Below are 11,848 nucleotides of genomic sequence, written 5' to 3' on the forward strand. Positions count from 1 at the left end.
AGGAGCCACACCGTATGTGCAAGCATTTGACTCACTGCTTGCTGGTCCTGTGGCAGAGTACCTGAAGATCAGTAAAGAGATTGGAGGAGATGTGCAGAAGCATGTAAGGATGTTTGCTGTTTTCCTCATGTTTTTAAGAACTAGCAGCTTTCTTTAAATTCTTTCCTTGGTTTAAGATCTTGAGATTTTCTTGGCTGCATTCCTTGAAATTTTCTGCCTACACTGAGAAGAACTGGAATGATTCCTCATCTTTTTCCTAGCCCTGCTTTAATTACTTACTCTGTGTGGGCTGCTTTTATAAAAAAAGCTGTGCTTAGTGCATGAAATATGGCTCTGTTAATCTTTGCAATGAGGAATAGGCTGCCAGTCTGAACCCAACATATTATATAACCAAACCTAGGGTGGCTTAGTCAAAGGAGTTATTATCATGACTTAGCACTTATAAAACTGTGCTTGGTAGTTATTAATTGTGTTAATACCGGTTATTTTTACTCTTTGCCCACAGCAAGAAGTTGAAGGAGACAGTGACAGGTGTCTCTTCACCCACCTTCCGTCACGTGCTGCCTCCTACACTGTCCCCACCTCCACTCCACATGTACATACACAGTCCCTCTTCTCTCTCTCCCCCCCTTTGGGATCCAGAACCTTCCTGCTGTCTTCTGAATGATGCTTTGTAAATAATAACCATGTTTAGAATCTTCCTCATTCCTCAGTAAGACCTTTGGAAGATCTATTTTGAACCATTTATACCATCTCTTGACTCTAGGGAGTGGAATTGGGACTTAGATAGTAGTGGGAGAGCTTCTGTTGTTACCCTTCTATAATATTTACAGCTGCTTTAGACATATATCACTTTGTGTTTCAAAAGTGAAAATCAAGGAAAAAATTATCTTTAAATTTTCTTATTTTAATAGTGCTTCTGACCTTAAAGTTCTTAAACCCTTTTTGAGCATTGTCTTCAGTTAAATTTGTTAAATTTTTTAACTAAGATTAAAGTCTCATGAAAGTGTTCATACCATTTGTACTAGTCTTGTATTTTACTTTTTATTTAGGAGTAATTTCAAATGGATACACTGCATTCATACTTGTTTATTTTATTGTTTCTGTGAATGTTTGCAGAGAAAATTGGGTTTTTGCTCAACAATTTTCCACATTTTGTTTTGTGGCATTGAGTGCAAACTCCTCTATGCGGCAGCACTCTTCCCACTTCTAGACAGTCCACAGATAAGGAACTGCCAGAAGTTCAAGCAGCATTTAGAAGAGGCTGTGGCACAAGGGATATCACCAATAAGCTCTCCTGGTTACAGCTTCTCAGTGCCAGCTGATCTCACATGGATTCTGCCTGAAAGTAAAGAATATCAGAAGGATGTCTAATTACGCATTATTGACTATGCAAAAGCATTTGACTAGATAATAACAAGTTATGGCTAATATTGAAGGGAGAGGGGCATGATGCTTAGAAAGGTGAAAAAACGTCAGCAAAGGAGAGGAAGGCCCTCAACCAGGTGGATTGACATGGTGACTGCCACAGTAGGCTCTAGTATTTCAGGAGGTATGAGGAAAGGGCAGGGTTCAGATCTTTTTTTCATAGGGTCACCATGTGTCATACTCTACCCGACAGCAATTAACAACAACATCTTCTCAATTCCTCCCTGAGTTGACTGTTTTCATTTGTCTTTTTTCCTGCCTTCTGATCTTTCTTTGTTGGCAAATATTGCTTTCATATGGTTAGTTGTACATTCTTCCCTGGTGTTAATATTCTTTTTAGGCTTGTCTATTGTTTGTCTGAAAGTTGATCCCAGGCACGAGTTCACTTACAAGTTTGAAGGGTATCTAAGAGCTATAGTCTTGGAGGGTTCACTAACCTATGTCGGACCAATAGGGCAGGTCTTTTTTGTATTTTGTTCTATACACTCTTAATATTTTTATTCTATTTCACACAATAAAGTACTAGTCGTGGCTTACTAAATTGATGTAATTATATGCTAATGGCTTATGAGGAACCTTAGTGGCACAGTGTTTAAAAGAGCTCAGCTACTAACCAAAGATCAGTGGTTCAAATCCACCAAACACTCAGTATAAAAAGATGGGGCATTATGATCTGATAAGGATCACAGCCTTCGAAACCTTATGGGGACAATTGTACTCTGCCCTAAAGAGATACTGTATATTGTAATTGACTTGACAACATTAAGTATGGTAATGAATCATATCCAGCAACTGAGAAATAGACGTCAAGTCATAGACAATTCATAACAACCCTATGAACACTTGTATAGCTTTCATCGTTTCTCCAGTTCATAGTTTCCAGAGGCAAGCTATTTCACAAGTGGATGCCACTCCTGCTTCCAAGTTTGTTTTAATTGGGGAGCTCCACCAAACACTGTCTACCATATGGGTAACCATTATCACATTTGACACATCAGTGTCACAGTGTTTAGCATCACAGCAACCACAGGTTACCTCTGTACAGCAAATGGACAGAACTAAGTAGTGTGGAAAAAGAGAGTAAGAAAAGGGGAATATGGGTGCTGTTTTGGATAGATGGATGGGGTGATACAGACATTGTCTCTTAGGAAGTGACACTTTAAATAAAGGGGAAGAATATTTTGAGAAACAGAAACATAAATTTAGACCTTTATTCCTACATCTAATTTTTGGGGGAAAACAACTTTTGGTGTGAGATATTTTTTGGTAGAGGGATTTTCATGTATTTTATGACATGCTGTATGCATAATTGTTCATCTTATGTCACCTAAGCTATTCCTCATTTTCTTCTTTCCAACTCAGGATATTAATCCTAATTAGTTCCAACATCAAGAATAATATCCAGAGTTGGAAAGGAAGATAATCAGGGATAGTGTTGTGAATGAGTTCCAACAGGGACAGTGGTGTATATAATTCAGCTATCATCTGAAATCTGGAGTACATGAGAAAAGAAACATCAAGTGCCTGGATTGCTACACAGTACGTGGAAGTGGAGGTTTCAGGTTGTTCTTATCAAGACCGCTGTAATTGTAATGTGCAATTGATAGCTGATTCTTCTCTTTCTGGCAGGCAGAGATGGTCCATACTGGTCTGAAGTTGGAGCGAGCTCTCCTGGTTACAGCTTCTCAGTGCCAGCAACCAGCAGGTGTAAGTTCACATGCTGTCACAGCATGTTAAAAATATATCTACCAATCTCATGATAAGGCATCCTGATGGCATAGTAGTCAGACACCAAAGCCCAATTATGAGAATATTACATATATCTCCTCACATTTACTAACGATTTAATTATCTGATGTTTCAAATTTAAGACACTAATTAAAAGTCAAGTGTCTTGAAGCAAGAGCAGCACTGCCTGTGATGGTTATGTGTTAGCTTGGCTTGGTTCTCAGAGGTTTGGCAGATATATAATGATATAATTTGGCAATTATGCAATTTTCCCATAACACCAATCTTTGCAAAGTAGCCTGGTCTTTGGAACCTTATAATGGGAGTGAGTGTAGAGAGAGGGTGGATCTATTTACTGGTGTTCATTGGCTGGTTTGTTTGGGTTTTCTTTTTTTTTTTTAATGTGTATCATCAAATCGGATCTGACTGGTACAGGAGGAGATTGCCCCTCCTTCTTCAGCAGAGCATTTGGTAGATTAGAACCCCGTGCCTCTGGGATTGCAGTGCAGCTTCTTGCCACTAGGCCACCAGAGCTCCCTGGTTTTCTTTTTAAAGATCAGTGATTGCCCTGAGACTTTGCCTCTTAATAGAGAGCTTAAAGCATTTTTGGGTCAAATGTATTATATTTTCTCCTGAGCCCTTTGGAAAGAGAAAAGTGGTTCTTTTCTTTCTCTGTGGGTGAACTTTAGTCCTGCTGCTATGGAGATCAGAAGTAACTGCTGCTTTCCTCATCCTTCTCTGGTTAGAGCTCTTTCATCACCTTTACTCTTACTTTAAATTTAATCTTGCCAATGTGTAAACAGTTGAATTAGGAAAAAATTTCATTTTTCTCAAAGCCAGAATTTTTAATTTTACTCTGTTTTTTTTTATATTTAGATTTCTTACACAAAGGAGGGTAACAAAACAAGCCTTCATGCTAATATGATATAAAAATCTTTGATCACTTTGGCATGTCTAAATAAGATAATGTAAAATATATCAGACTCTGATTCTTAATCTATCCTGAATGGTTAAATACTTCTGTTGAAACATTACCTTGAAATTCACACTTTGCAAAACAAATTAAGCAGCTGAGAAGCTTAGGTTTGTTTCCTTTGCTTTAGACTAGGAGTCAAGAATCTAAAGACCACAGGCCAAATACAGGACACAACCAGTTACTGAAGCACAGCTGTGTGGTCTATTTGCAGCAGAGACCTAATAGCCCACAAAGTCTAATGATCCTTTCCGAAATAGTTTGCCAATCCCTGCTTTAAATTTTTCCCCCCTTTTCCTATCTGAGAATTTAGTTGTTCAGGAAATCACACTTTGGTTAGCAGCGCAGCTAACATCTAAGCCACTAGAGCTCCCTCAGGAAATCAAACTTTGAAATAATAATAAACACTTTTTTTTTTCATGGACACAAAGAATTCATCTAGTTAAGTCTTGCTAATTGCCAAAACATCTCAAATGCCACGCTCCCTAAATGCACATGATTCAAACAGATCTCTACTCAGCATATACCATATGCCTAGCAATGTGTTGTGAGGGCTACTGGGATTATGGAAGAGAGGTAAAATAAAGCCACTCCCTTTTTTCTTTTCAATAACTAGTAAAACCTACCCTGTTAGTTCATTTATAGGTAGTGTTGGTGTGTGATATGGTACCAAACTTGGTTATATTAACAGTAAATGTTTTAAGAGACTGGTGTGAGTTGGCTTAGAGTAAGGCTCTTGTGAAGTGCAAGGTAGCCGAGGTCATAGGCAGTGTCACTGCTAACCCAAAAGCCAAGCCTTTGGCAGTTTGAATACACTAAGAGCAGTTTAGAAAATGGGCAGTCTCCTCCTTAGGCGATTTATAGTTTCAGAAAATCCACTGAAGGGTCAGCTATGCCAGTTCCAACTCAACAGCAATGAGTTTGAGTTTGTAGCCTGAGGAACATTTGACCAGAGGGAGAAAGAAGAGAGCATTGTGAGTAGGAAAGGCAGGGAATTGAACTATTATCTTCTACAAGTGGAATATAACAGAGACCAGTAGCGAAAATGGTAGAGCTAGAGTATGGGGCATGATCATGAATGAGCACAAAATTCATCTGAGGTGTTATGACCCTGTGAGGAGAGTCAGATGATGAGCAATATTTTACATTTATAAAGACAAGGTTTATATGGATACTCCCTGTAGTTCATAGAGAATACTTGCTTTCAGGATCAGACTTGACTAATATATCAAAGCTCTTCTAGGAGGACTATAACCTGAATCTCTCCTGCATCTTTTCTTAGAATAAGCTTTCTGAATTGTTGGCACCTATCTCAGAGCAGATCCAAGAAGTGATAACGTTCCGAGAGAAGAACCGAGGCAGCAAATTGTTCAATCACTTGTCAGCTGTCAGTGAAAGCATCCAGGCACTGGGTTGGGTAGCTATGGTAAGCACTGCAACTTCCAAGGGAGGGAAGGGATGAACTCAAAGAGGTAAGGAAGTAAAACTGTAGAAGTTTTTAGCTACTGTCAGCTTCTGTTTCTCTAGGCTCCCAAGCCTGGTCCCTACGTGAAAGAATTGAATGATGCTGCCATGTTCTATACAAACAGAGTCCTGAAGGAGTACAAAGATGTGTAAGTTCTCTTTTTCCTCAGAGGCAAAAGAACAGTAAACACAGATATAGCTGGTTATTTACTGATGTAGAACTTAGGGATTAAGGCTGTCCATTGGTTATATTTCAGAGCCGTGTTCTGGAAAACTTGGTAAACATTGGCTCATAAACATGACTTATTTGCACGTGGGAAGTTCTTCTGTCTCTACTTTTTTTAATCATTGGTAGAGGCCATTTCGCTCTTCTGAATCTTACCCTCTATGGTCTTAGGTTTTGCTGGAGGTAACAAACTCTATACCCTTGAGTTTGCCCATTTATATATAATTTTTTTTTCCCTAGGTTATGTGGTCTTATAGTGAAGAATTCAGTAGGATTTACTAGTATATTAACCTGTTTTCATGCACTTAAGTGAGACTTAGCTGGCCTAGTGAATGAAGATAACAAATAAGGTCATTATATGTTGTTACCTATGTGCATGAGTCCATTGCTAATTTTGAGCAGGAATGATTGACAAGCAGCTATTAATCAGTTGCATAGCTACCCAAACCCTTTCTTCCATCCATCTTCAACCAACCAGTAGTTGTTGAGTAACTACTATGTACAAGGAAGAAGCCTTTGTATGCATGAAGAGTGTTCCCGAATACCAAGCACTTGATCTTTTCATCAGCATGATGAATTAAATGTCCTGATGATTTGATTATTTCCCAGTGTTAACTAATCACTTTGTATTGGAGGGAACTGAGTGTTAGACTAAATAACCTAAAATTTTCCAGCTAATCTATAGATGAAAAGGAACTTGAACTATATATTGCTATACTATTTCTATAACATAATGCTGGTTTGTTTGCTTCTAATGTGAGGTTTGCATTTTTGGTGAGGAGAAGGAGTAGGGAACATATTTTGTTATAAGGCAATTTGCATTTCCTGGGACCCTAGAGTTCCACAGAAATGCTCAAGAGGTTTTTACACCAAGCTTCATTGTCAGAATGTTTGTTTTTTATTATTTATATATTATATTAAACATTATAACCTAATATTTACTAGATTATGTGTAAGGTTTACTTTTTTTTAAAAAAAAAAGTTAGTCTACTACTAAAGAAAACTGTTGGCAAAAACAGCTAAGAGAAAATGCAGTGTGCCTGCATGGAAATGGAGTTTCCTCTAATTGAGGGTCATAGAGCATGGATAGAGTTTTTGTGGTTTGTTTTGTTTTTGTTTTCAGTTTTTTTATTAACGAAAAGGTCTTTGGAACCACTCTTGTAATGTACCCTAGGTCCCTATAATGAATTCTTTCTTAATTCTCCCAGGGATAAGAAACATGTGGACTGGGTTAAAGCTTATTTGAGTATATGGACAGAACTACAGACTTACATTAAAGAGTTCCATACCACTGGGCTGGCCTGGAGCAAAACGGTTAGTGAGTCCTTCCCCTGTCCTTATTCGTTATTCCCTCGGTTTGAGTACTCATGAGTTTCCTAGCAGCCGTGAAAGAATGTAAAGCCTTTTCATTGGATGATAGAAAAGGTAGGAGAAGGGGTTGGGGTGGGGATAGACAAAAGTAAAGAAAGCAAGGGGCAAAGGAGAAAAAATTTTTCTATTTATTGTCAATAAACATAAATCAGAGGCATTAATGTAAAAGGGGGACACAGTTGAATGTCTTACATTGTCCTAGTCCTTTGAGGGAGCTGGAAGATACATATATAAAACCAGTAGAGACCACCAGCTAAATGCTGTGATAAAGATACAGTCTATTAGAGTATGAGGATAGGAGTTACTTTTGGGAAAGGTAGTGCTTTGAAAAAGTACATTGATCTGAGACTTGGAAGGAATATAGGACTCTGTGAAATTAGGATATTGGCAAAAGTGACAGTTGGAGCAGAGTAAATATTAAAAGTCCTCATCTAAAACCAGAGTTTTGGTCATCTCTGCTTTTAGTATAAGGAGTTGGTCAGATTTTTAGGAATGGCTGAAAAGGAAAATTGAGGGGATTGGACTTTATACAAATAATTATGTAGGTGAGAAAAAAAGGCTCATACTCAGATTCTAGAAGTGGCTGTGCTGCTGGAGAATGGTCAAAAAAATTTGCAGGAGATACAACCAGTATGACAGAAAAATTTGAAGAGGTTGAGGGAAGATAAGAAAGAAAGAAAGAACATTCAGTCTTAGATGGTAATGTCTGTCACTGAAGTAGGGGCAACAGGATGATTATATAGGTAGGGAAGCAGGCAGGAAATAATGAAATCCATTCGGAACTTGTTGACTCTGAGACATTGTTGGCACATTAGGTCAGATTAGGCACTTCACAAGGGAAATGTGAAGTGGATTTCTAGAAATGGAAGTTTAGAGCTAGAATTCAGTAGATGTGAAAGCCAAGAAATAGAGCAGAGAGATGTATTTTGAGGAATGAGTAAAAAGTAATAAAGCTGAATATGTGTAGAAAACATTATCATCTTGGGCTACAGTACCCCATGTACCTTGGACACATGATAGGGCCCTACTGAGATGATAACAGAGGGAAAGAAACAGGATGATTTTGTTACCTATGTCTATTGTTCCAGGGGCCTGTGGCAAAAGAACTGAGTGGATTGCCATCTGGACCCTCTGCTGTATCAGGTCCACCTCCCCCCCCACCAGGCCCACCTCCCCCTCCAGTCTCCACCAGTTCAGGCTCAGATGACTCTGCTTCACGCTCCGCACTGTTTGCTCAGATTAATCAGGGTGAAAGCATCACACATGGTAAGTTCATGCTTTGTCAAGAAGAGCTGGTATATCAGATTGGTTGGACCAGACATTACCAACCAGAGATAGAAAAATAAAGTCTGTAGGTACTTGAAGGGTGGGTTGGCCATGCTGGAGGTCACCATGGCTACCAAACTGGTAGCTGCCTAACCTTCAGTACTGTCGCTGGTGTACTGCTATTTCACTCTCTGGTGCAAGGCAGATGTATACTATAGCACTCTAACTGAATTATGTGTCGTCACACTGGCAGGATCTCATCCAAGTCTTCAAAGCTGAAAAACCATTGAAAGCATTTCTTATCAGATCAATCAATACCTACTGTAGCAGACTTCAGAACAAGGTCTCTGGAAATGTAAATGGGGGCACAGTTTCCAACAGAACTTGCACCTTTGTGTAAAATTTACTATTGTAAATACACCGTATCTAGCTGTGTTAGAGGCTGTTTGATGGAAGTAAATGAAAACATTTTGCATAAGCCATCCATTCTTCAAGAGAAGCCATCACTGAAGGCTATATTGCAGTTGTGTTACCCAAATTTGAAGAACATAAAAGCATAACAGAAGGGTTACTGACACAATATGAAGTGGTGAAATTAACATATTTACACCACAACAGCTATGTCACGAGGATTGAGTTGAAGTAAATAACATGGAGTCTTATTATCCTTCCCTATGTGATCTAACCACCTGAGCAGTAAAGGAGAAAAGCAAGTACATGTGCAGTGGCCTCTTCCCACCAGCCAGCCACAGGGGAGGGGAGGCCTGAGCCTTCACTTACCTGGGCTTCCCTCTCTGCCATTTGTAGCAAACCTTGGTTTCACTGTTGATTTATGCTTCCCAGAACTACCCTGTCCAGGTATTCTGTTCCTCTCTTGTTTCTCTCTTTCTAGCAATTGATATATAAAGGGTGCTTTTCTGTTTTGTTTGTTTTGTTTTTTTTAATGCACTTGGAAGAAAATTTAGAAAACAGAAAAATCTTAGGTAGCCAAGTAAAAATAATTTACGTTTCATCTTACAGCCCCAAAATAAATACTATTATTAAAACATTTTTTTTTAAAATTAAGTCTGTAAACCAGAATCCAGCCTTGTGTGTGGGTGAATTAATTTGCAGTATTATGTTCCTTCAAATTACCCAAAGGGACAGCAGAACTGGCCTAAAGGGAAGTTGGAAATGAATGATTATTGCTGGGGAGATGCTTTTTCTCATGGGAGAGTGATATAACAATTAGTGACATAGCCTTTCTTGTGCCTAGATACGGGGGATGGAACTCGCAGTTTCATGAACACTGGTAGGGGTGTTGGAGGCATACTGAACTTCCTCAGACAATACATACCAGTCAGAATTACCTAATGTTGGTACAAAGAAACTTAAGATACTTTATTCACTGCTGGTAAAAACTTAAATTGTACTGCCATCTTGAAATTTTGAGTCAAGAAGGTTAAAAATTGTTCTTACCCACTTCCAGGAATTTGTAGATTAAGTTTTTACACTCCCATATCTAATACTGAAAATAGTATAAGATAAATGTTTAACAGTTGGGGACTGTTTCACTATAGTATGTTCTTGTGGTCGAGTAGCCATTAAATTTTTTTTCTACAGTGAACTATGTTGTGTTCAACAACAGCAACAACATCAGAATCTAATATGTAAGCTACAGGAATTGTCGTCATTCAGTATTAGTTAGCACAGATTGGGCCATATTCAAGAACAAGGTGTGCATCAGCTGTTAAAGGAGACTGTGGAATCTGTTTTCCTTAGGAAATAAATATATTTTCAGATGTTAGAAATTAACCTAAGAAAACTGGTTAAACCAGACTTGTTGTGTACAGTTAAAACCAAATGTAAGATAACTATGAATATAACTGATTTATGGTTTAAAATCAAGAAAACTATATCGAGATTGTATGCTTTTACTATACCTGTTCAATATACATGCTGAGCAAATAATTCAAGAAGACTGTATGAAGAAGAATGTGTCTTCAGGATTAGAATACTCGTCAACAACTTGGGCTATGTAGATGACGCCACCTTACTGCCTTAAGTATGGATTACACCTTGGCATCAAGAAAATAAAATCCTCATGACTGGACCAGTAGGCAACATTATGATAAATGGAAAAAAGATTAAAGTTGGGAAGAGTGTAATTTTACTTGACTCCATAATCAAAACCCTTGTGAACAGCAGTAAAGAAATAAAAAGGTTTGTGACATGGGGCAGATTTGCTATCAAAGACATTTTTAAAGTGCTAAAGAGCAGTGGTGTCAGTTTTAAGACTAAAGTGCACCTGCTCCAAGCCGTGGGCTTTTCTGTTTGTGAAAACTGGACCATGACTAAGGACAACAGAACTGATCCCTTTGCATTGTGGTGTTGGTGAGGAGTATTGAATATACCGTTGACTGACAAAAGAACAAGTCAGTCTGTCTGAGAAGAAGTGCAATCAGGGTGTCCCTTAGAGGCAAAGGTGTACTTTGGGCCTGCTGTCAAGAGGCTCCAGTTCTTGGAAAAGTACCAGTTCAGTGAAATAGAGGGAGACCTTCGGTAAGATGGAATGACACAGTGACTACAACAGTGGGTTCAGCCTGGTGGAGATTGTGATGATGGCAGAAGATAGGGCAGGGTTTTATCTGCTGTTCATAGGTCCACTATGAATCATAGTGGACTTTGGCACCTGCAGCAACAACATGACGAGAAAGAAAGAAGCAGAGTTTCAAATGCTCACATTAATTGTGTTTGTAATGAGGACAGGGGAAGGTTGACTGGGCAAAGTTTTGCTGTATTTACATTTTCTTAGTAGTATATAACTTTTCCTATTAATTGCTTTAAAAACTTTATTTGTATTTTTTGTGATTATACATTTGGTGTGTCTTTCTAAATCTTTTCTGTGCAGTATGCACCATTTTCTCCTTTACCATACATATCCACATTTTTTTAAAGATGGAGAAGAAAAAAAATTTTTTTTGAGAAAACATTTTAAAAATGGGAATTTATAATTTAACCTTGGACAAGGAGAGACATTACAAAAGTACTTCTCTTAAAAGTTTTTGGGCAGAAGGGCCTGGGCTGGGAGCCTCTCAGACTGAATTTTTGCTCTATGTTTTCTGTTAAGAATCCGTTTTACCTTCTGATAGCAGCAGTTGATTATTGCTTTAGCCTAGAGTCTTGGTCTGAGGAACAGGAACAAAGTAGCTGTTGTTCTCTTACAGCCCTAAAACACGTATCTGATGACATGAAGACTCACAAGAACCCCGCCCTGAAAGCTCAGAGTGGTCCTGTACGAAGTGGTCCCAAACCGTTCTCTGCACCTAAACCAGGAATCAGCCCCTCTCCCAAACCAGCTGTAAAGAAGGAGCCACCTTTACTTGAATTGGAGGGCAAGAAGTGGAGAGTGG

At 38.6% G+C, this 11,848-nt stretch overlaps 1 protein-coding gene across 1 annotated transcript in view; it reads left to right on the forward strand.

Annotated features, from left to right (window-relative positions):
- The window catches only part of CAP1 (CAP, adenylate cyclase-associated protein 1 (yeast)), a 22,953-nt gene that overhangs the window by 7,687 nt on the left and 3,418 nt on the right, over nt 1-11,848 (forward strand). Inside the window, exons 5-11 of the mRNA XM_006886597.1 lie at nt 3-103; nt 3,058-3,135; nt 5,412-5,555; nt 5,657-5,742; nt 7,028-7,133; nt 8,279-8,456; nt 11,663-11,844. Coding sequence (XP_006886659.1) covers nt 3-103; nt 3,058-3,135; nt 5,412-5,555; nt 5,657-5,742; nt 7,028-7,133; nt 8,279-8,456; nt 11,663-11,844 — 875 coding nt within the window. The remainder of the gene's footprint in view (nt 1-2; nt 104-3,057; nt 3,136-5,411; nt 5,556-5,656; nt 5,743-7,027; nt 7,134-8,278; nt 8,457-11,662; nt 11,845-11,848) is intronic.

This window comes from Elephantulus edwardii, unplaced genomic scaffold (assembly GCF_000299155.1).
Source record: "Elephantulus edwardii isolate Elephantulus edwardi_28Jun2011 unplaced genomic scaffold, EleEdw1.0 scaffold00049, whole genome shotgun sequence".
Taxonomy (NCBI): domain Eukaryota; kingdom Metazoa; phylum Chordata; class Mammalia; order Macroscelidea; family Macroscelididae; genus Elephantulus; species Elephantulus edwardii.